The sequence below is a fragment of the Pleurodeles waltl genome, chromosome 6 (assembly GCF_031143425.1).
Source record: "Pleurodeles waltl isolate 20211129_DDA chromosome 6, aPleWal1.hap1.20221129, whole genome shotgun sequence".
Classification (NCBI taxonomy): domain Eukaryota; kingdom Metazoa; phylum Chordata; class Amphibia; order Caudata; family Salamandridae; genus Pleurodeles; species Pleurodeles waltl.
Genome location: NC_090445.1, coordinates 1075903616 through 1075928135, shown reverse-complemented (window position 1 = coordinate 1075928135; position 24520 = coordinate 1075903616). Strand labels below are relative to the sequence as shown.

The following is a 24520-nucleotide window of genomic DNA, read 5'->3' as shown; positions in this document are numbered from 1 at the left end:
ACCTATTTGTGGTCACATAATTGGTTAGTGGCTTATGATGAAGTCTGCCACCCCCAGAACTGCACAATTTTCTATGAGACTTATGAACAGAGTGAAAAGATCCAGTATATTACAGAGTTTAGAAAAATGTGAGGTTGCTTGTAAAGACTTTTGTTGCCCTTGGACAAAGTTGCTAATATCAACTGAGAGTGTATAGTATGGCTTGGATACAAAGTGAAGCCAATGAGACTACAAAAAAGAGGTGTTGCCAGTAATGAATATGTACAACTGAAGAAAGTGAAAAAGTATGTAGTGCAGGGACAGACAAAAAAACAAACAGAAGGGAGTGGTGAGTTTTGAGGGTATTTTGGGAAGTGCAAAGTGGATGTTGACGTGGAGCGCAAAGTTGTATACCACCCTTAGTTAACAGCATAAAATGTAAAGTAACATATTGCTGTCAAAATAACTCAGAGCTCTCCTATTCTCATTACATTAAATAAGGTCTTTAATGTTCCTTTATAAAGGACATTGGCCCCTCAAAAATCTAAGGTTTGCCCAGGCTTCCACTCTTTTAATATGTCCTAACCAGGGAATAGATAAGCCACAATCAAGTGATAGACAGTCACTTAGAAGAGCACTTTGCGACCTGTGTACATTCCTGATATTAGTGTAGCTCCTCAAGCCTACACCATAACTGGCAACAATGGGGTTGTGCATAAGTTTGATTTGGGTGATTTATTATCTTTGTTAAACAGTTATGATGTAATCACCCTTTGGGAAACATGGGCTGAGATCGGGATTTTTAGAGATATGGAAACCCACTCATAGAAACAGCTAGTATAGCCATGCCAAGAGAGGGTTGGCCATCTATGTCACTATTAAACTAAAAGGGTGTATTTCGCCACTGGCTTGGGATGACAACTGGATTCAGGGGATTGTGATTAGGAACGGGAGCTTGCAGCAAACTCTCAAAGTGATTAATGTATATATTGGTCCTGGAGCAAAGGAAAAAAAGAGGGAGGCTGTCTCGAATGATGCAGATTTTCGGCGATATAGTTGGGGAATATACATATGCTGATTACCTTATAACTGTATAACTTATAATACAAATTTGTTTCAAGGCACTGTAGAGGCTCATGAAGGCCCTGATCTTTGTAACCGCCATTGGTTCCTTAAATAGTATGGGCTTCAAAGTTTTGAATAACCATTCGTACGATGATGCTCCTCCTTGTTGGACAAGATCGGACGGACGATCCTATTCTTATTTAGACTATACCATTTGTAACATCGAACCGTTTACCCTTATCAAGAAGTTTTTGATTTTCTCCCGAAGCGAGAGTGATCATCATCCCCAAATTGTGACTATAAAATCTAGTTTTCATTTCCATGATGCTATGCAGGCTGTGGGTGGTGGCTTTGTTCTGAGTCACTAAAGCGTATAAAATGGAACCCTTCTATCAGTGGTAAAGGCTGAAATGTGTTAATTTCCTCACCTCTGAAGTATCTGGTTGCACATCCACAATTAAATTATGGGATACATTTTCTTCCTTCTTATGGTCAAGGTTTCATCAACCCGCATGTAACTGCACTTCATTTTTGCCCTTTGCTATTTCTAGAGAAACTCAGAGATTAAAGAAAGCGCGTAACAGATTAGCAAGGGCAATTAGTAAGAACCCTGACTCTGAGTGTCTACTAATTAGATATAAGGAACTGAGGAAAGACTACAGGATCGCTATCTATGATGACCATCAGAGCCGTTTTAGTCAGTTCTGGGCTAAACTCTTAAGTGCGAGTAAGGATCCAAATTCCCCCAAAATTGTGGTCCCTCATTAATAATTTACTAAATAACTTGGCACTGTCAATATCTCTGAAGAGGTTTGGACGTCCTACTTGATTAGACATTTCTCTGCAAGTGAGCATGATGGGAAATTGCTTAGTGAGGGGGCTTACTGCACCACAGCTGTTCTGGTCAAGCAGTGTTCCCAGTCCGCAGTGTTCGCGTTTCTCCCTCTTGAAGAGAAGACCCCTCTACAACCTCGTCTCCTTCGTATAACTTCAAGGGCAAAGCGAGATGGAGCTCCAGGTCCCAATGGTCTTCCACAGATGCTGTTAAAAAAGGACTCCTCCTTTTGGGCAGTTCATCTTGCGCATCTGAGTATTGTCTTTTGACTTCAAGAACTTGCGAGTCCTGGCGTGGTGCTATACTTCACCCCCTATACAAAAGCGGTTCAAGGTCGTATCCAGCTAATTTCAAGATAATAGCCCTGCTTGACAATGAGGCCACGTTTTACGCCAGTCTTCTGTTGCAAGGGCTTTGCGTCTGGGCTGAATCTAAGGGATTAATCCCTATTACTCAAACAAGGTTCTCTGCTGCTTACGGTACATCGATGAACCCGTTAGCCCTTTCTATTTTGATCGATAGGGCGATTCTATCAGGCTCTATGTTGCATTGCTGTTTTGTTGATTTCAAGGCAGCATTTGATTGGATTTCTAGGAGTGCCCAGTGGGCTACATTACAAAACTGGGGTATTTCATCAGTGCTTTTGGGTGCCATTATGGAACTGCATACGGATACCTGGGTCTGTATTAAATTAGGCGATGGTTGTTCTTTCTAGGAAATGTTTTACTGGTCGTGGTGTGAAACAGGGCTACGTGCTTGTGCCCCTGATTTTAAATCTGTTCATTGCAAATTTGTCATCAGCTTTTAGCGCTATTAATTCTCATCGCCCCCCAAGATTGGTGGTTTTAGGCTTAACCACTTGCTCTATGCTGATGATATGGCATTGTTCAGTTACACCAAGATTGACCTTCAACAACTGCTTAATCAACTTGCCTCTTATACGCTGCCTCCTGCTCAAGACCAAAGTAGTCTCCTTTGGGAGAAAAAAAGCATTTTAGAATTAGTTGGTACTATACAAGTAGCAAACTCGTTTCAGACCAGTCTTATAAAAATTTAGGGGTGCATTTCGACTATAGGGGCGGTTTTGTTAAGCACAGGAGGGAGGCATTGCAGGTGGCCTTTTCTAAACTATTTAAAGTTCTAAAGGGGCCAAATCTTCTCCCCCTAATGGAAGTTATGAGAGCAAAGATTATCCCCTCATTGTCTTATGGTCAGGAAATGTTGCTGGGTAAAGGCTCTTACCTTTTAAATAGGCTGCTTAATAAGAGCTACAAGAGAGTTTTCCACGTACTGCATCTTCCTTCTCTCGCACAGGTGCGGCTGGAATTTGGGCTTTTGGATCAGCAGGCAGTTGGCGCAGGCGCCTCCTTGAAGTTTTGTCATAAGCTGCGCTGGGACAAGGAAGGTAGCTTGGAGGCAGTTCTGTGGCTGGAACTCATTGTGTCGAATACAAAGGGGTCTTATTTTCACTTTTTGGTTGAATGTAAACGGCGATTGAAAGCCGATAACCTCTGGGCAAGCAACTCCCCCTCCCTCCCTTCTCTTTTCAAACAGTGTCAAAAAGATTACACAGTTACAATCGTACCACTCAGATCGCTCCCTCCTTGCCAAACGTAAGCATGCCTGGTCAGTAATCAATTCATTTAAGCCAGGTGCTCCACTTAGCTATTTTTCTTGTTCCTATGGGTTTTGTCTGAAAGAGGCATTTATGGCCTTAAAGATGGGGGATTGGGGTTTTCTGAAACATCTACCCACATGGCGGTTAGCTCCAGGGGAGTGGGTGACGTGCAGGGGTTGTGGCTGCGGGGAAGAAACAATTGAACATGTGGTTTGTTTGTGTCCAGCCCTGCTTAACCCCTTGTACGCCATGGATGTAATGGTTACATCCGTGGTGGCGCCTCTCAGGCGCCACGGACGTAACCATTATGTCTGCGTACTGGCCCTCTGCTTCCCCCAGAGGCCGCCCCCGTCCAGAGAAAAGGAGGTGAGTTTACCTCCAGGTGGGGGGAAGGGAAAGGGGGTATGGGAGGAGGGGGGTGTGGAGATCCCTGTAAAAGAGGCATCAGGGGAAAGGAAAGGGTTTTCCTTTCCCTCAATGTCTCTTTTAGCATTCCTGTGATGCAATGCGATTGGGCAGCAGGAATGGCCACTAGACACCAAGGAATTAGTGTGTATGCGCACCCCTTGGGCAAGGGTCGGTCCCCTTGGGGGGTGGGGGTGGGGGGGGGCATTATATTTGTCGCTGTTTCTGCCCCACTTGGGGGCAGATCGTCCTTTTATTTTTAGGCCGAAAGCCACTAGAACAAGGGATCGTTTTTGTGGCTGATTTGTTTTTGTGTTGGGTGGCGGCCCCTTGGGAAAGGGTCACACCCAAGGGGCAAAAAGCACTATTGGGAAGTTCTGCCCCCCACCCCCGCCGGAGCAGATCAGCCTATTTTGTTTAGGCTCATCTGCCCCCAAGGGGGGCAGAATCCACTTATCGCCAGGGATCATGTGTGTGTGTGAATGTGTGTGTGCGCGCTTTGTGTGAGGGGGGCAGATTGGCCTATTTTCTTTAGGCCCTTCTACCCCCAGAGGGGGGCAGAAACCATAAAGACGCCAGGGATTTTTTCTTTGTTTTTTTTTTGTGTTGAGTGGTAGCCCCCTTGGGCAAGGGTCGCCCCCAAAGGGCAAAAAGCACTATTGGCCAGTTCTTCCCCCTTGGGGGCAGATTGGCCTATTATTGTTTAGGCCCCATGGGGGGGGGGGGGGGGCAGAATCCACTTAGCACCAGGGATCATGTGTGTGCTTTGTGTGGGGGGGTGGCCCCTTGGGCAAGGGTCACCCCCCAAAGGGGGGGAATATAACCTAGGCCGATTGGCCTATTTTTGTTTAGGCCCATCTGCCCTCAAGCAGAGAATACTAGACACCAGGGAACATTTTTAAATGGTTGGTGGCGGGGTGTTTGTTAACTGGCGAAGTATTTGCATTTATGATAATAACAGTTTATTTCTCCTTTTTGTTCTGGCTCAAAGTTTTTGCTTCCTTTTCTGTGGCTTGTTGCGGTTTTGGCAGTGGTTGTTGCCATGCATGAATGACATGCTTGTAGGTGGTGTACTGAATGCAGGATTGTGTGTGAAATTGTCCTTAGATTTATGCACAATGATTATTGTGTTGTCTTATGCCTATTTTTTTTTTTTTTGGGGGGATTTCATTGGTGATTGCTGTGGCTGTGTCGAATAGCTGCTGGTGAGTCAATCTTTTTCAGGCAAGTGAGCGGTATAGTTTTTGAGTTTATAACTCTTAGCGATAAAGCTATACTTTGTTACTTATCTTACACAGTGCTGGTTGTTCATGGTGCATTTGTCCAGTTACTTTTTGTGGGAAGGATCATGACTAGCCGTAGGATGACCGCTCAGCAGGTTGTTGGTGTGCTTTTTGAGTCCTCTTCTGACCATGAGTATGAAACTGACTCTGCATCTGAGGCAGAGGAGGAAGTGCAAGATTCTGGAAGTGAATTTTCTGTCAGAGGAATCATCTGATGATGAATCCACTCTAAGTGCTGATGAAGGGCCTGTTTTAGAGGAGGACACTGATGTGAAAATGGTGCAGCACCCAGCGGCTGAAAGGCTTCCCAATGGAAGACCTGACACGTGGGTTGCACCAAACATGGAGCAGCCGCATTTGCCAGCGTTTACTGGTGTCGAGTTAATACGGAAAATGTTTTGCCTGTCAAATTCTTTGAGTTGTTTATGGATGATATATTTTTGGAAGAGATTGTTGAGCAGACTAATTTGTATATAGAGCAGTATTTGAGGGACAACGCTGCCGGACTTAGGCCACACTCTAGAGCTAGCCGGTGGATTCCCAAAAATCTGGAAGAGTTGAAAAAGTTCTTGGGTTTAACTTCTTTGATGGGGCTGATGAGAAGCCATTACCGTCTTCATATTGGTCTACTAGTCCCTTGATGGCAACTGCTATATTTCCTGCAATCATGAGTCGTAACCGGTATGAGCTTCTTCTTCGGATATTGCATTTTGTAGATAATGCTTTAGCCTTGCCACGAGATTACCCTGATTCTGACCATATTTTGAAGATTAGACCTGTCCTTTTGATCATTTGGTAGATCTTTTTCAGAGATTTATTTGCCTGGAACATACATATCTGTAGATGAGTCTCTGGTCCTGTTCAAGGGTCGTTTGGTTTTTAGGCAGTACATTCCGAGCAAGAGGGCACAGTATGGAATTAAATTGTATATGCTGTCTAAAAGTAGTACAGGATATGTTTATAATTTCCAGGTCTACACTGGTAGGAATTACAGTATTGACCCCCTTGGTTTTCCACCCACGTTTGGAGTTAGTGAGAAAATTGTGTGGAAACTTGGTAGATTAACAAAGATCACCATTTATATGTAGATAACTTCTACACGGGAGTTCAGTTGTTCAAGGAGTTGTTCAGAGTGGACACTGTTGCTTGTGGCACAATCCGCTCTAATCGGAAAGGCTATCCAAGAGAACTTGTCTGTAAAAAAAAAAAAAACTTGAGAAGGGACAGTGTAGTGCCTTGTGGAATGATGAGCTGCTAGCTCTGAAATTTGTAGAGAGGAGGGGTGTGTACATGCTAACTACCATCCACGATGAGAGTACTTCACCTGTGGCTGTTTGGGGTCAAGTTGCTGAAGTGCGCCAACCTGTGTGCATTTTAGACTACAATAAGCACACAGGTGGTGTTGATAGAATAGATCAGAGTTTGGAACCCTACACTGCTGCTCCTAAGTCTTATGTTTGGTATAAGAAATTAGCGGTTCACCTGTTCCACTTGGCAACTATTAATGCTTTTGTTGTGTTCAAGGATAGTTCTCCAGAGTCAAGGATGACATTTGTGAAATTTCAGGAGTCTATCATAGAGAGCGTTGTTGTGCTGGAACAGGCAAGAGTCCCTAGAGAAGCAGTGGTGGAGGATGTGGCTAGACTGAAAGATCGTCACTTTGCTTAGCACATTCCTCCCACAGTAAAAAAAAAAACACCTTTCCTGCTAAGAGATGTAGAGTCTGTGCTCGAAGAGGTATCAGGAAGGCGACTAGGATGTACTGCCCTGATTGTCCTTCAAAGCCTGGGCTGTGTGTGGGTGGCTGTTTCAGGAGCTACTGCACACAGAAGAATTATTGGGAAATACCGTGAGCGTAAACTGCTGTTTTACATTTTTCATATATTCAGTTTCACAGTTAGCATTACTGTCATGTATTCAGTTAGAGTTTTTGTGTTTGTAGTTTTGTACTTATTCATAACTAGTGGTTTCTTTGTTGTTTAAAATCAAAAAAGTGATGGCAGTGTGCGTGGGGTGGTGCTTGGCTGTTGGTGTGCGTGGGGTGGCGCCAGACAGGCGGCGTGCGTGGGGTGGCGCCAGGCAGGCGGCGTGCGTGGGGTGGCGCCAGGCAGGCGGCGTGCGTGGGGTGGCGCCAGGCAGGCGGCGTGCGTGGGGTGGCGCCAGGCAGGCGGCGTGCGTGGGGTGGCGCCAGGCAGGCAGCGTGCGTGGGATGACGCCTGGCTGGGAGTGTAAATATTGACTTTCTGTTGGCTACTGCAACACACTGCCAGGCAAACGCCAGTCCACACATTCCCATCAGCTGGTGTGATTGCTGTATCAGGCATGAGGACATATGTAAGTGGTGGGCCCTTGAGTGGCGTTGTCTTTCGATGCGAGTGTTGTAAGTGCTGGGCCCGCGGCTGGCGCCGTGAATTGTCTTGTGCATGTCATGTAGGAAAGGTGTGTGAAGGGACTGTAAAGTGGTTGATGCCTTGACGTGGCTTTACAGCTCACAAACTGAGTCACTGGTTCCGTTTTTTGGCCTTTCAGTTATTAACAGTGCATTTCACTTTTGTGAAATCTCTTGTTAGTAAAATGTTATCTACTGAACCATCACTCACCATCGTGCCAAATCCAACCAGTATGTGTGGTAAAAATAACAAAACCTGCTCTGCAGTAATCAGGCGTCGCAGCACTCCTGTGACACACTTGGTGTCTCGGGTGGAACCCCGATGATGAAGCATGCCACCAACTTGGTTGGTGGGTGAGGGGTCTTTTTAACATAACCTAAGTGCGTTTCTTTTCACAATTTTGGTGTTTGGAACATCACAGAAGTATGTGGACACATTAAAATGATTTATTGCAAAACTACCTGTGTTTGGGGAAGGGGGCACCTATGTTTTTGGTCCCGGGTGTGGCCTTCATCTAGGGAAACCTACTAAACCCAGACATGTTTTAAAACTAGACACCCCAAGGAGTCCAGGGAGGTGTGGCTGGATCCCCCAACATTTTCTTACCCAGACTCCTCTGCAAAATCTCACTTTTTTTTGTAGGATCACCACTCCAGCACAAATTACCTACCACCCAGCGTTCCCCTCAGTCTTCCAAGTAAAATTATACCTCACTTGTGTGGGTCTCCAAAGCAGAGTCAGCCTAAAAGATGTATAAAAGAAAAATATGTGCTTATCAACTCGCTGTGCTAACCCCTCAATCTCTACAGGTTATTGTCATTTTTCTGTTGCAGGAACCTGGGCCACCCATAAAAGTTAGGTATCATTTTGTATCAGGAGACTTGGGGGAACGCTGGGTGGAAGGAAATTTCTGTCACCGAAATGTGAGGAAAAGGTGTTTTTTTAGCCAAATTTTGAGATTTGCAAAGGATTCTGGGTAAGAAAACACAGGGGGAATCGACGCAAGTCTCACCTCCCTGGACTTCCTCGGGTGTCTAGTTTTCAGAAATGTTTGGGATTGGTAGGTTTCCCTATGTGGCTGCCGAGCCCAGGACCAAAAACGCAGGTGCCCCCCGCAAAAACGGTTAGTTTTGTATTTGATATTTTTGATGTGTCCACATAGTGTTTAGGGGCATTTCCTGTTGCAGGCACTAGGCCTACCCACACAAGTGAGGTACCATTTTTATTGGGAGACTTTGGGGAATGTTGGGTGGAAGGAAATTTGTGGCTCGTCTCAGATTCCAGAATTTTGTCACCGAAATGTGAGGAAAAAGTGGTTTTCTTGGCCAAATTTTGAGGTTTGTAAAGGATTCTGGGTAACAGAACATGGTAAGAGCCGCACAAGCCACCCCATCTTGGATTCCCCTAGGTCTCTAGTTTTCACAAATACGCATGTTTGGTAGGTTTCCCTAGGTGCCGGCTGAGCTAGAGGCCAAAATCCACCGCTAGGCCCTTTGCAAAAAACACCTCTGTTTTCTTTGAGAAAATGTGATGTGTCCACGTTGTGTTTTGGGGCATTTCCTGCCACGGGTGCTAGGCTTACTCACACAAGTGAGGTACCATTTTTTTTATCGGGAGACTTGGGGAACAATGGGTGGAAGGAAATTTGTGGCTCCTCTCAGATTCCAGAACTTTCTGTCACCGAAATGTGAGGAAAAAGTGTTTTTCTGGCCAAATTTTGAAGTTTGCAAAGGATTCTGGGTAACAGAACCTGGTGAGAGCCCCACAAGTCACCCCATCTTGGATTACCCTAGGTGTCTAGTTTTCATAAATGCACAGGTGTGGTAGGTTTCCCTAGGTGCCGGCTGAGCTAATGGCCAAAATCTACAGCTAGGCACTTTGCAAAAAACACGCCAGTTTTCAATATAAAAATGTGATGTGTCCATGTTGTGCTTCCCGTCACGAGCATTAGGCCTACCCACCCAAGTGAGGTACCGTTTTTATCGGGGGACTTGGGGGAACACAGAATAGCAAAACAGGTGTTATTGCCCCTTGTCTTTCTCTACATTTTTTCCTTCCAAATGCAAGACAGTATGTAAAAAGGATGTCTATTTGAGAAATGCCCTGTTATTCACATGCTAGTATGGGCACCTCGGAATTCGGAGATTTTGGAAATACAAAGGTTTTCTTGATACCTATTTTTCACACTCTATATTTCACCAAATGAACTGCTGTATACCCGGTACAGAATGGAAACCCATTGCAAGGTGCAGGTCATTTATCGGCTCTGGGTACCTAGGGTTCTTGATAAACCTACAAGCCCTATATATCCCCGTAACCAGAAGAGTTCAGCAGACTTAACGGTATATTGCTTTAAAAAATCTGACATTGCAGGAAAAAGTTACAGAGTAAAACGTGGAGAAAAATGGCTGTTTTTTAACCACAATTTCAAGATTTTTATTAATTCAGCTGTTATTTTCTGTAGGAAACCCTTGTAGAATCTACACAAATTACCCCTTGCTGAATTCAGAATTTTGTCTACTTTGGAGAAATATTTAGCTTTCCGGGATCCAGTATTGGCTTCACAACCATTTCTGTCACTAACTGGAAGGAGGCTGAAAGCACACAAAAAAAATAGGAAAACTGGGGTATGTCCGATTAAAATGCCAAAATTGTGTTGAAAAATGTGGTTTTCGGATTCAAGTCTGCCCGTTCCTGAAAGCTGGGAAGATGGTGATTTTAGCACTGCAAACCCTTTGTTGATATCATTTTCAGGGGGAAAAAAAACACAAGCCTTCTTCAGCCCTTTTGTACTTTTTTTTTTAAACGTAATTTTCGCTATATTTTGGCTAATTTCTTGGTCTCCTTCAGGGGAATGCACAAAGTATGGGTACCTCTAGAATCTAAACGATGTTGGAAAAAAAAGGATGCAAATTTGGCGTGGGTGGCATATGTGGACAAAAGGTTTTGAGGGCCTAAGCACGAACTGCCCCAAACAGCCAAATAAAGGCTTGGCACCTGAGGGGGAAAAGGCCTGGCAGCGAAGGGGTTAAGGAACGTAGATCTCTGCTTTGGAGTAAGTGGAATGAACCGGGGATCCGCTCCTGTCACCAGGCCATAATTATGTCCTTGGATCTTGAGAACTCAATGTTGAATGTTTTACTGACCAAATTTATTAAAATTGCTCAGACCAAATTTAGGGGCACTGCGAGCAGTGGATAATTGCGTTTGAAATTCTCACCCACTCTTGCCCCATTTGGGTTTGTATCAATTTTGTCAAGTTGCTGAGCTTCCATTTTGCACTATGAGTTTTGATCTTTGTTGGTAGCTAACGTAATGATAATTCAATGCACTTAAGAACTTTAGGGCTTGGAGTACCATGGGCCTTCCTGTTTATTATGCATTACGTGGGGTTCTGGTCTGTGGCGGTCCGGTTTTATTTTAATTGTAAGTTTTATAATATCATTGTGGGAATGCTTTTTACTGAGGTATGTGTATTTAAGTCATTGAGTGTTTTTAGTATGTACTTAACGTCCAATTGCAAGAGTATAACTTATTGCATCTCTTTTTTGTTTTAATTGTATGGGATTCTATTATATGACCAATAAACTATATTTATTCATAACTGGCAACAGAGTGAAACTTGCTCCTATAAACAAAACTCAACTCACCAAGGTGTTTTGTATCCACTTAAATGTGAGCCTTAAAACTTGCTTCTGGCTTTAGCAAACTGCTGTTTCCCCAATCTTTTTCAAATGAACCCACTTTCCACGCTAATCCATCTGAATTTGCAAATATGAGAAACAGCATATACTGCCTATGGACATGGTAGACAGTATGGGGCAGAGTATTTACCAGACAAGGACCGCAAACTATAGTAAAATTATTTCCTAAATGTATTTTAAGATCCAATCAGCCCATTAGAAGAGTAATATAATCTAGAAGCTTCTACAGACCATTTGCCATTCTCACCCATCGGCTTTACTGATGACTCCTGCAATGAAATATGGTGATAGCATTTTTAGTCCATTGCATTCCCTTAAAAAAAAAAAAAAAAAAAAAAAAAAAAAGGTGAACCAACTCATATTGATTGCTAATAGAACTTAGAAAAGTTTAAAATGAATAACAGTTCCAGGGACCATTACGAGAATCTCTATCTGTTATTTTTGGACTCTTCGGATGTGTCTAGGCATAGATATTGCTAAATTAATTTATTCTCTCTGAAGCAAGAATTATTGCTTCCACTGAAGGAGCTGGGGATTACCTAAAAATACAAAGAATTGAGTACTTTCTAGATGCAGTAGTGTCTTTGATTTCACTAGCTAATATAAAGCCCTCCCATGCTACCCCTTTAATTAGAACTTTCCTAGCTTGCAGGGCTCTTTTATATTTATATCTTAGGAATTCAGCCCTGCTTCTAGGTGTCCTGGCTAGGGCAGAGCATACATTTTTATGTTCTTGCAGACATGCATGACTGGAAGAAGGGGGGTACTCTCTCACCACATTTGCTATAACATGCAATTACCTAGTGCCCTGTAAAAGGGCAAAACCACAAACTGAAAAGCCTCTTTCATCCCATCATTAAAAGCAACAATCACATTGTCGTATGTGTTGCCACCTAATCTTTTGGTGTATGGTCTTCTAGAGGCATGATGCTGCAGAAGTAGACCTACTTGAAATGGCAGAGTGTGGTCCTGCATTCTTCCATATAGATGAAGGCTTTGAGTAGGCCTGACACCATGCAGAGAAATGGCTTTTCGGGCATGGATCCTCTGCCAAGGTATACTTCAAAATGTGGTTGCTTTAGGGCCAATTATGATACCCACTTTCCTGATTTACAACAAACCAACCATTCCTGAAGTCAATGAATAACATCTTGATGTCAAAAGTTAATCCTGGCAATATTGAAGGCCTGCACTCAAACTCAAGAAACTTCATTTGGAGTTCTTGGCCCTTAATGAATGCCTCCATCAACCACAAGGATGTTTGCAAACTATCAAAATGCAGTTCAGAATGACTTAGTAATGACATAAGTTCCCTTTACTGCACTGACGATTAACTATGGTGTGGGAGCTAGAGGACCCTGAAGGCCAAATGTGCTTCTTCCAGTACCCCAAGCCCAGCGCAGCAATGAAAAGGTTATTTTTTTCTCAGCATATCCACATTGATTTTTGCATCACATAAGAGTAAGTGATAAATCATTAGGAAAACAAATGCATTACCCACCAAGAAATAAATTGAGCACAGCCCAGATAAAATAGGGATTTCAGTGAAAAGAAAATGGAGGTACATGCTGTTAATTTTTAACTCCTACTAGAAAATGAATTGAGAACCCATAACATTGAAAATTTCAACCTAAACTCGAAAATTGCCACAGCAAAAAACTTTGTGGGAGAATAACAGTTAAAATGCTTGAGTGCTGTATTATCGGATTGTTCTTACAGAGATAGAAAAAACCCAATCTCTGTCACTGTGCTATGCCTGTGAACTTCCATTGATCGTCTTATTGGCAGCACTGTTCATTTTTGATGTTAGGCTGCTATCGAGGAAATTTCCTGCCAGTTCACACTTAAGAAAGGGAAAACAAAAAAGGAGTTGGGCGGAAAAATTATACATGTGCTGCTGGGAAAGACTGTCCTCTGCATGGCTCTGACACAGTGTGCTGTTCTGCCCTGCCCCATGCTGCTTTTTGTTAACCTTGATTTCTCCGCTGTGCTGGACAATCATGCAAGCACACTGAGGGGTACACTTATTTAACTGACTCAGAACTCAGAAGGTCCTCCTTTGACAGAATGGCTTCTGTCCCCTCTACCTGTTTAAGAGAGATGGACAATGGTGCTGTGAAGATTATAGTGAAGGGACAGGCCTCTTAACTGGTACCATTCTGTGTAAGGTGCCTCCTGTACTCCCACTATAAAAGGGCACTTTAGTCCTCACCTAACCAAGGTGCTTTACCTCCATCATGTAAATTTGTATGAGACAGACAGAGGTATGTGGACGTTTGATATCATCTGGGAGATCTATGAATGCGTTCACATGTGTGCAACAAAACAGTGTTGGATTTGTATAGTGGCTTCTCTGGTGTTGCCAGACCTGGAGCCTTCATCTTTTGAATTCCCTTTCCACTTATTTCCAAATAGTAGATTCTTTACCTGAGGGAAGCCACCTCTTTAATCTTTGAAGTAACCATATTGCCTTTGTTAAACAGCAGACAGCCCTGCCCACAGTTTTGAGTTTGTGATCTGGATTTCTGTTTGTGTATATGTATTAAAGCGTTCCTGAAGATTTGGGCCTGCTGTCAGGATTCAAAAAAATTCCATCTATAGGTGGTGTGACTTGCCAGCCAACATAGTGGATGCATTCCAGCCTTGTTTTTTTATATAGTGAAGTCACCCCCGGGGGAGATAATTGGAGGTGGAGGGCAGACGGACTACACATCATCAGACAGTTGGAAGAAAAATTGCAGTGCAGGGACTTACCGAAGTGAAGGACATGATGTCAGCTCTGAGCCATGAGGCTGTCTCAAGTGGCACTGCACCTCACTGATCCTGATCTCTTCGTGGACTGCCTTCGAGTGATCTTGTCCCCATGAGATGGTGGAGAGCAGTGACCTTCACCCCATTGACCTCGGATGGCTCAGGCACCATTCTTATCCCTAATGGTGGCCTGCAGTGAGAAAGTAAGCGGACCTGTGCTCCTCCTTACACTTGTGCTGCAGGTCACTTTATACGCTGTAAGCAGGCTGGAAAGCAATCCACCAGTGGATTTGGCAGCTGAGTTGAGGGATATGGCTGCTGGGATGGCTGGAAGCTCAAGAAGACGCATCGGAGGGGCCTACTGGTGGGATGGGCTTTGGCAAACGGAGGGATCCTGGTTTCTGGGAGACATACAGAAATTGAGGAGCCTCCACATACATGACTATCGGATAATTAGAAGCTTCCAGCATATATCTGCAGTTACCCCTGATAGGGTTGAGGTTGTTAAGCACAGAGCTGACCAGGAACCTTGACTCAAAGAGGCAGCACAATGCAGTAAGTGATAACATGGACTACCCAAATGCACACTCAGTGAGCTTTCTCCAATGAATATTCCATCATACACTACTATATCGCGGCGCAGAACTCCTATTAACTACTAGACTACAGGTCCACTACAAATACGGGCATACTTGCTTCCTATAAAATTTCCATTCCACTGAAAATTACACTATCTGCATCCTCTAAACGACATTTTGGAAAGAGTGGCAGTGTCTGAATCCGTTGTTAAAGGGTATAAGCTACATAATACCTGACCTGGGCTGGTGCCTCCAACTAAGGATAAAACACAACTACTAATCAAGCAAAGGGAAACTGACAAATATACCAAACCACTGGGCGCTATCTCTGACTCAACTGAGACAACAGCACTCATGAAGCGAGCACAGCAAGATGTAGGCCAACCAGCATAGGCAGCCCTCATTCTCCAGGCCATCGGGTATTCAAAGCAGGCCCCTGGCAATGAAAATAGGAGAAGAGGGGACTCATGCCACCCTCCTGAGGCTTTGGAATGCCCTTGAAAGGGTACATAGGCAGAGCTGGATAGCGGAGCTAATGGATACTGCAAAAGAACATAAGATTGTTGTTTCAACGGAATCAGACCTGACCTCTTGTATGGAAGCTGCACAGGGTTGGTCACAGATTAACAATCCACCTTTTGTGGGCTTCCCCAAGGAAGCAGACCTTGGTCTCTTTCTCAAAACCTTGTTAGAGAATATAATCCACTAAAAGAACATTCAGTGTTTTTTGCTAGTGCGAGTTCCCTGAGCACTCAGATCGCACTGGCCCCTGGGCATTCATGCCTGTCCACTTATCACAAGGTTCCTTAACTTACAGCATCATAATCTGATAATGGGTTGATGAGGACCTGAAATGGAGTTAGTTATGATTCTCACAAGATCATAATTTTCTTAGACTACACAAACACGTTCAGAAACTGAGAAAGACTTTGAACAAAAACAACAACTCAGGGTAATTCACTAATAAACATGGTTCTATTTTGACTACCCTGAACTAAATTGGAGGTGGACAGAGGTAAGCCTTCTACCAGCAGATACACATCACCAAGGGGGACACAGAGCAACTGATGACAGGTGGTGTAGGGGCAATGGCTGCAGGCAGATATCTCGCAGACAGTGTAGAATGAGAGTACGGGCCCCTCAGTCTGGCTCCCCAGACAGACACACTTCAACCCACGAACATACAGTTTCAGAACCCAGTGCGTGACAGCCCTTCAATGAGCTCAATGGGGTGCACCTCCTAGTCTTCCCATTCAAAGGCTCATCTAGATGCCACACTGATGCCAATCTTTTGGCCTTTAGAGGAGCAAGAGGCATGGGTGCCCGCTCTGACCCCTGCTGTTTGCCTTAGTGGTGGAACCTCCTGTGGCACACATAATCCGGTCACATCAAATAGTCAGACACATGTGAAGAGGTGGTGTATTTATAAGTGGACGACCTTCTCGTTTATGTTGGCTTACCGGATGTCTCCAGACAAGTTATAATAGAGACCCATCATGAATTTGTGACATTCTTTGCTCTAAAATTTACATGGCACAAGTCTAGGCTTATCCCCATGGGACGAGCAGAGGACACACTGACTTGGGCATCCCAAGCTGGGCTGACTGTTACCTCCACTGGTTACCAGTATTTGGGGCTACACATCATTGACCACATTGTAGGTGGCAGAGCCACCAATACTGTGTCCCTACTTAGTTCTCTCAGTTCTTTTAGTTGAGTGTTCAGTGGCAGGTGCATCCAACCCAACTGAAGTATAGCTTATAATCAGAAATGCTGAAACGTTTGTTTTACAAGACTGAGATTTGAGGTACTGTTTGTCGTCACTCAAACTTGGGGGAAGGATCAGGGGCTGATTCTGAAGTTCCAAAAGGAGAGAAAAATCTGAAATTCAGGGGTTCCTGAAAAACAATTGATCACTGGGCCCTGTAGCGTGTCAACACTAACTGCATTTGGTGTTATAACTTTGGATTGGGAGGAGCAAGAGACTTCTGGTCTTCTTTATCAATCATTGCTTTAAGTGTAGCAGCTTACTTTTATAAAGTTAAGCAATGCTTGGGAAATCAATTTCAAGAGATATTAAAATGTCCTTCTACAAGTATTTACTTCTACACCACCTTCTTAAAAAAAAACCTGTACTACTTTGTCTTCCTACCATAAGGCAGCCAAGTGCTAAAAGGAAATACTTGGTCATTCAGATCATTTGGGTCCAGTGGCACAGTGACTCCTCAACACCAGTGGTAAGCTCCAGTTGCTACAACTGGACCCTAATAACCTCTGACTTTACTGGAACTCTAGGTTCAAGTGGCACATGAGCTTAAAACTCGTTCTTAGTTTTCTTATGAGGCTGTTCTGTTAAGAGATAAAAATTGAAAAATGTTTGCTTTAAATTCAAAGATCTTTTCCTCTCTGTTTTTAAAGTGCCCTGGGACCCTGCATAGGAGAAGGGCAACTTGGTGTTTGACTGTAAGCAAAATCCCAGGGGCACTTGTCATCATACAGGGAAAATCTGAGCCCAGGGCATTTGTGGAACAACACACATTTCTGAAACAAAGACCTGCTGAGAAATATAATGTTGAGTAACTATCCTGAGGTCTGAATGATTCTGTGCAAATATACATTCTGAGAAAAACAGTACAATGCAGTAATCAGTTTTTAGTAAATAAAGCATCCATTATCATTGCTAAGTCAACTGTCAACAGAAAATGGCATGGCTGGCTTTATTCCTTAGGATACTACAGATAGAACAAGTGCAAGCCATGCATAGAACTCACCACCATAATGAGCGTGAGAGGTGCTGCAGGAAAGTAAAGCACCATACTTTGGAAGATGGCAACTTTGCACCTTCCCTGTGGTCGTTTGTTCCCTTGCAAATAACTGACTGACAAGACAACTTAGAATTATAAAGCTTCTAAAAACTAAATCGAGGAATTCATGAAAACCTTTGCTACCCCACACCAACAACTTGTGTCTTCACAAATCAAGAGACTTTGCTGGCCACCAGTCATCATGACTCCATTTCTTATCTCTATCCCACACTTGCACCAGTTGCCACTCACTATTACCCAAGGTTCAGCCTCACCTCGCATTTGTGGGTAGTGGCACCATAGGCCCTTGATTCACTCCGGTCAATGTAGACTATGGCACCTGATCGAAGCTCCCTGAATTCCACTGAGGTTTCCTGCCCAGAGTCAGATGCCCCATAGTCCTCCATCTCATCAGCATGTTCTCCATTCTCCAAATGTTCCTCTGGAGAGAAAGATTCCTCCTCTTCTTCCACATCTGCCTCTTCCATCCCCTCACCTTCCACCTCCATTTCCAAATCTGGTTGAAGACCAAGGAAATACACACAGAAGGGAATACCAAGTTAAAATATGAAGATGAAATACTATTTATCGCTTAGACCAGTTCTTTGTCTCGGGCAGTTTAAGTCATAAACTTTATAATAATCTTTGTGGCCTACCAGGACACATTCTTGAGAAACAGAAACAAAGACAACTTTTTCCATTTTTATATTCTAGTAAAATTTAAATTGTTTATGTGGGTTTGTGTGCTGGATGTATGTGTGCTGTAAACGTGTACTATGAGCCTAGTCCCAAAGCAGGGTCAAGTGTCAAAGGCAAAAATACAGTCAACTAGTGATTATAGAAGCAGCAGAATACAGGACTAAAAGTAGAGCTATTGCATCATGATACAGTATTATATAAAGAGGTGAATCTTCAGCTCTTTCCTAAACTAGAACAGGGTTGGGGCAGACATAATGGCTACAGCAATGTTATTCCAAATTCTGAGGGCATATGGGGAGAAGGACTGTAGCCTTGTTTTTTTAGGGTCGAACCTGCGAGTGCATGCATTTGCGCATGCTCTCGTACGTGAGACGCTATTGTGATCAGTAAAGGGCTTGGGACCCACCTGTCGCTCACCATTTGTTGGTTTGCATGGCACTCTTAATTAGTGCCTGTCCGCTGCTCCCAACGGGATCAAGGTACTATTTTGTTCAAACTTCCAGTGCCCCGCAAACAGAAGGCTTATGACTGGCAAAAATGTGCCCAGCAGGGCAAAAGCAATATTGCAAAGTTTTATTTTTTACAGCTAACTGTTTTATTTGGTTAAGTCTTCTTTTCAAAGCTTTCTCTTTTTTTATTTTGCTTGTGGGAGCTGTTGTCAAAAGATGATAATTAACTTGTTGGAAATATGCGAGACCCATTGCATTTGAAATGCTTTTTTTTTTTTTTTTTTTTATAAACACTTCTGGAGATAGGGAGTTTGCAAGGCAGACATTGTCTAGTGATGATTTCTTTGTAAATTATATAGTTGGTTTAGAAGATGGTGTAGCTGGCAAGAGAAGCCAGTAGAGGCCCACGAGGATGGGGAGATGTGGCCTTGGGCTCAACCATCAAAATCCCAATAGAAAATGAAGCATGTTAAAAAAAAAAAAAAACACAAAAAAAACCTTTTATTTTCTTCCCATTCAAAAGACAAAAGTTAAAAGGCAAATTTTCACGCATACGACCGCACACAGAACAAACACTGGACGCTGCTTTAGGGAATCCAAGAAGCCTCATCCCCTACAATCCAACACATTTGCAGTTAATTGTTCAGTTTGACATTCCAGTGAATAGCGCAGGATGACATGCCAAGACTGCTTCCATTCATATGGCTCCAACGCAGGGAAGGGTGGTTAGTTTCTGAATGTAATAAACTCATACCTATTTAATGAGGGTAACAGTTTACGGAACACTGGGGTTAAATGTTATTAATCTTTTCTTCTCCATCATTGGAATGTCACTAATATTCATAAATATTAAAAAAAAAAAAAAAGAAATTAGGAAACCCCTCCATTTCTAATGGAGAAGAGGCAGATGAAACGGAATGAAAGCAAGATAAACAGACCAGGACTAAACCTATTTTCCTATTTTGCAGAGATCTGCGTGCAGTACAGGTGCAGTTAGAGGGCATACAAAGAGTTTACTGAATGGGGAGACAAGTAACAGATAGGATTTAAGGAGCACTTGTTGAAACTTATGGCATAGTGAACAATAGGACTCACATCTGGGAATGACCCTCACTCTCGGGTTGTCAAACTGAGGAAAAACACTATTGAAAATGTCCTGGATGTAACACTGAAATCAGTGTCAGTCACTGGCAATTACCCTTGGCTTATGAGTTTTTTTGCTCACTACGACACTCTATGCAGGCACCTTTATAGGGGATCACCAAACTTCAGTAAAACTGCGGTAGACATGGATAGGGTGCTATAAAGTACAGAGATGTACGACGCTGCCCAAATGTATGCCTTATATTTTCGGAGAGGGGCGTATACCTTCATGATACAAGATGACGTCCTAATAACAGAGGCGTAACAAAACTTGAGCGAGGGGGCCCTCTCCATACTAACTCGGGAGGTCTCAGGCCAGTCTACTGTGCTGAGGGGGGGCCCCCTGGAGCTCGCATACCACACCACGGGGGCCTTTGTTACACCCCTACCCGATAAGAAGACCTGAAAAGGTTGAAGAACCTGGCGCATGAACATCAGCAAATCCCAGCCCCAAAAGCATTTAACAGTAAATACAAACAGCAGGGCCTCCGGAGGTTTCCAGATTTTATTGCCAATGTTGTGAAACTTGCAAACTCTACAGAGGACGAGAAAACACTGATCTGGCGAGGTCTTTCACCAGTGTTTTGGATTAACAATAGCAGCAGCAAAGAACTACTGAGAATTCCTGGGGTAGATCTGAAAATTCAAAGGTGTGTCAGGATAGCTTCGGCGAGACAGATTCCCTGTGCTTGCGACAGACAATGGAGAGGAAGGCCTTGAAGTAATGAAATGGTGCAAAATGGCACCGCGTGTAAAGTGTCTAACACTTAGTTGGAATGATCAGGCGGCCTTGCCTGCTTGCTTACCCCCATTCTCCCCATCTAAACCTACCTGTCCTGAAGTTCTGGTAAACTGAACTAGGGTGCTCAGGTAATACATACCCTAGACCATTCACAGTGAACATTCACAATTGTCTAATCCTGAAGACGCATGGGCGTGTGCAATGGATGTAAGGAACTGAAGCACACGGAGGAGTATTAGACAGAATTACATAGTTCACCCAGATCTTAAGTTGGCATAACCAGGAGGAATCCCAGGATAACAAGAACTATAAGAGACAATATGACACAGAAGTCATTGGCACCCAAGAAAGTTGAGGCCGTATCTGAAGTGCATGAGAAGGCAGAAATGTTGCAGTTTCCAGAGAGGCAATGGAAAGAAAAATAGATTCAGTGGTGATAGATGTAGAACTAATAAAAGGTGACCAGAGGAAATCATTAGTGTAGGTGAAGAAGAATCAAAAGCTTTTGAGCAGAATGGACCCAACCACAGAAACTGACACCGTGGACTACCGCGGTGTCCCTTTTTTTAGGGCCGCCATCAGGCTGACAGTCTATGTTTAGTGACGCCGGAACCGCTGCGGCCCGTTTTTTGGCGTTTTTTGCCGCAGTGCGGCCCAGGAGGCACATTTCGTGCTCTGGGTCGCACCGCAACCCCTGGCAGCCTCCCCGACTTTACCTTTCTACTTACCTTACTTGGGTCCTTTTTGAGGGTACCACAATAGGAAACTAATACATTTAGATATTTGGGTACCCACATATACCACACAGTGACAGACTATCTAGAGAGCAATATGCGCCACACTAGGAGATCCTTAAGAATGCAGGTGGCCTTTTGGACAACACTGCCACTATCAGTTGCTCGGTGCAGAACAGTTGCTTTGCTGGCAATGCTCAAGTGACTGCTCTATTATTTTGACAATTTATCATTTGTGCTTCCGAGAGGCTTATTTGTAGAGGCGAAGAGTAGCCTTAGCCAGTTCTTAATTAGAGCTGGTGGTTGCCATCTGCCCTCACTTTTGGTGGTGGGGGGGTCATAGGGACTATTGTTAAAGTTCACGGATGCAGCTGTAAGAAACAAACACCACCACAAGGCTTACAGATGAGCGAATGCAAAGCAGCATTAAATGGTTCAAGTAATAAAGTGTGGATTGAGAAGGAGAAACAGAAGTACCTTACGAATGCAGACTGAAACATAATGTTCAATACCAACAAGATGTGAAATAACTGAAAAAGCCAATAAAGGGTTGCTTTAAAAAAATAAAATTAAAAAAAGGTTTAGTTCAGAGATAGAGGAGCCCAAGTATCCCAGTGATGTTCACATTTGCGATCGATCCCATTGATAACGCTATGCGACTCGAGTGTATACCGCTAAACCAAACAACTAATATCACTATAAGCAGATATATTATTGATCTAACAACGAAATTAACACCATTCATAAACAAAATTAAGAATTTTGTTGAAGTATCTAGAAGGTAGGTCAAATGGTTGACATCCTGCATATTCAGACAAGATCCACAGTCTGTAATGCCAACTTATTCCGTAGTTTAATTGATGGTAATTCAGTACACTGCATTACCTTGAGGCACAGATAGATCGCAAAGAGCTAGATGTATTAGCTGGCTACATAGGCAAAGCATAGAAAGCTATGAATATACGTAGGGGTTTCTGGAAGCCGCTCCCGCCTTAAAAAAAGGACAGAATTTCCGTGACCAAAATGTTGATGCTCCCACCCCTGTTATATTACTTTATCAACCTATCAGTGTTTTTACACAGAGCATTTCTTTTTAGAGAACCAGAGACTGTACTCATCAACTTGTTGTGGAACAGAAAGCTCAGTAGGGTAGCCCTTTATAGAAGTTGGCTTCTCTGCGATTAGGGGACTTGGAGGTTTTAGGTTTTAAACACTATTAAGTGGCGGCACAAATGCAGTGGATAGCCAGATACATAGCAGAGATCCCCAGCTGATATCGGTTTTATGCTACCGGATACTAAAAGTGCATGGTAATTACTCTTTTATTGAAAGCAAAAGGTCCATCAATTTGTGTCCAATATAATTATCTTGACCGTCAAGAGTGGCTAAGCAGTGTAAAACAGATATCAAACACAAAGTCCAACAATGATGGCATATGCTCCAAATCTATCAATCCTGGGAAACTCATAACCCAAGCCTTTGCTATGAAATATGTAGAAAGTGGCTCCATATGTCGATGGTATGTTGTATTTACTGCTATAGTGGGCCACATTAAATCCAGACTTCAGACTAAAGCATTTGCAAAAGCATACCCAGAGATGCAGACAGAAGAATATTTATTGACACTGGTGCAATAAGGACAACTAATGTCTGAAGCACTGAAATACAGTGTAGATAACGGGCTCCATCACGGCTATTGGAGCTGCAAAACTGACCCAGAGCTAATGAAGATTTACAATATTCATCTTCCCCGAGGGTTCATTACTATAACAGTAAAGCATTAGGAAAGTATCACTTTGAGATTCATTTCTTCAAAAAGCCAGTCATTTTGACTTCTTGGAGGGCTTCTTGAGGAGTGTTCTGAAGTATCAAAACTTCATAAGTATGCACTCAATGTTCAAGCATCAGAGTTAAGGTGGAGGGCCAAACACATGCAGAACAATAGTTTGTTGTCTAGGAAGGTGGGTTTTACATTAGTTAGGCCAAGCCTTTAGAATTCAAACTTTGTTAAAAGACAAGGCTTTCATTATTATATTTCATAAGGGTAACTCACTACTTTTTCCTTTTGAAGGTAGTATTTTAATATTACTTTACTCAACTATAAATTTATCATCCTCTTTCTAGTAGAAGCACAGGTGTCAAACAGGCATCGCACTAATTGATCACAAGAGGGCATTAAGGTGCATTTAAATAGGATAAATGACTTCTGTGTGATGAAACAACTTCTGGTCCCTTTTGGTCCAGTAAAGAAAAGGCTTTCTACATGGATTTTATTTTGCATTTACTAAAGTTACTAAAAACATAACTGGGCTTTTGCAGGAGCGCATAAGCAAATTACCTTAAGTAAAGCAGCCATATGAGCACTCAGAAAATGTCTCTCTACCGGAGACCTGAAGAGCACCTATGTGCTAGTTCAACCCTGAAGAAGGAAAAGTTGTATATTTGGACAGATAGTTATCCTGCAAATGCCCACTCTACAGATTCATAAGGGTCCATCTTCAACTAATCCTACTTCAGTAACACGGATCACAGGCATTGACCAGAAAATACAGATAACTCACATACTGCTGAGCAGTTTAGGAAGCCTTGAGGGCAAGAGTGCTTTCAAGGTGTAAAGCACATGCATAAAGCATAACTGTGCAAGCTTAAGAGTCCAGTCATGGAAAAGACAGTTTTGGCAATCTTTATATCAGAGTACATATTTAGAGATCAAATGTCTCCTTTGTGGAGTACTATAGCAAACATCACTGGCAAAGTTCTCATTCTGTGAAGCAAACTCTTCATTTTTGGGTGGATTTCACCTTCATTCTATTCCTCTTACCTCCTCACTTAGGGCACTTTATAGGTGTTTTTTTGAGGCAACAATCCAAGATTACATTTCTAGATTACACTTTGACAGGAGCACCAGTAATGGAGGGAGAACTGTATTCCTTTGCAAAATCACTGCATTTCCTCATCTGAACATTTTCTACATATGTGAATGGTAGGCATAACATGCACAGCTACAAAAAGTTGACCCCTTTTTTACCATGGCACTGACAAAAATGCCTACCTTGCTCCGAACTTGGAGAGGCACGTCTACTAGCAGCCTGCACGGAACGGGTGGAGTGGGTGCTATTTGGAGACGAAGGGCTGGAAACCTGAGAAAGTCCATCCCTCATGGTGCTATCTATGCACAGAAATAGACAGTCACTTAATGCACATTCATACGTTCCTCAAGCAGCACAAGATCAGGCCTGAATAAAAATCAGTTCATAATGGTATCAATGATTACCAAGTGTAACATAAAAACAGGTTAAAACAATGTTATTAACATTTCAATTTCCTCATTGAAAGGTGAA

General features: G+C 43.1%; 1 protein-coding gene across 6 annotated transcripts in view; it reads right to left on the bottom strand.

The window, feature by feature from the left end:
• ZBTB17 (zinc finger and BTB domain containing 17) overlaps positions 1-24520 on the bottom strand; it is a 293373-nt gene that overhangs the window by 113224 nt on the left and 155629 nt on the right. For all 6 annotated transcript variants that reach the window (XM_069240107.1, XM_069240106.1, XM_069240108.1 and 3 more), the window contains 2 exons: positions 24232-24348; positions 17688-17929 (listed from right to left, as the gene is read on the bottom strand). In XM_069240107.1, the coding sequence (XP_069096208.1) occupies positions 17688-17929; positions 24232-24348 (359 nt within the window). The remainder of the gene's footprint in view (positions 1-17687; positions 17930-24231; positions 24349-24520) is intronic.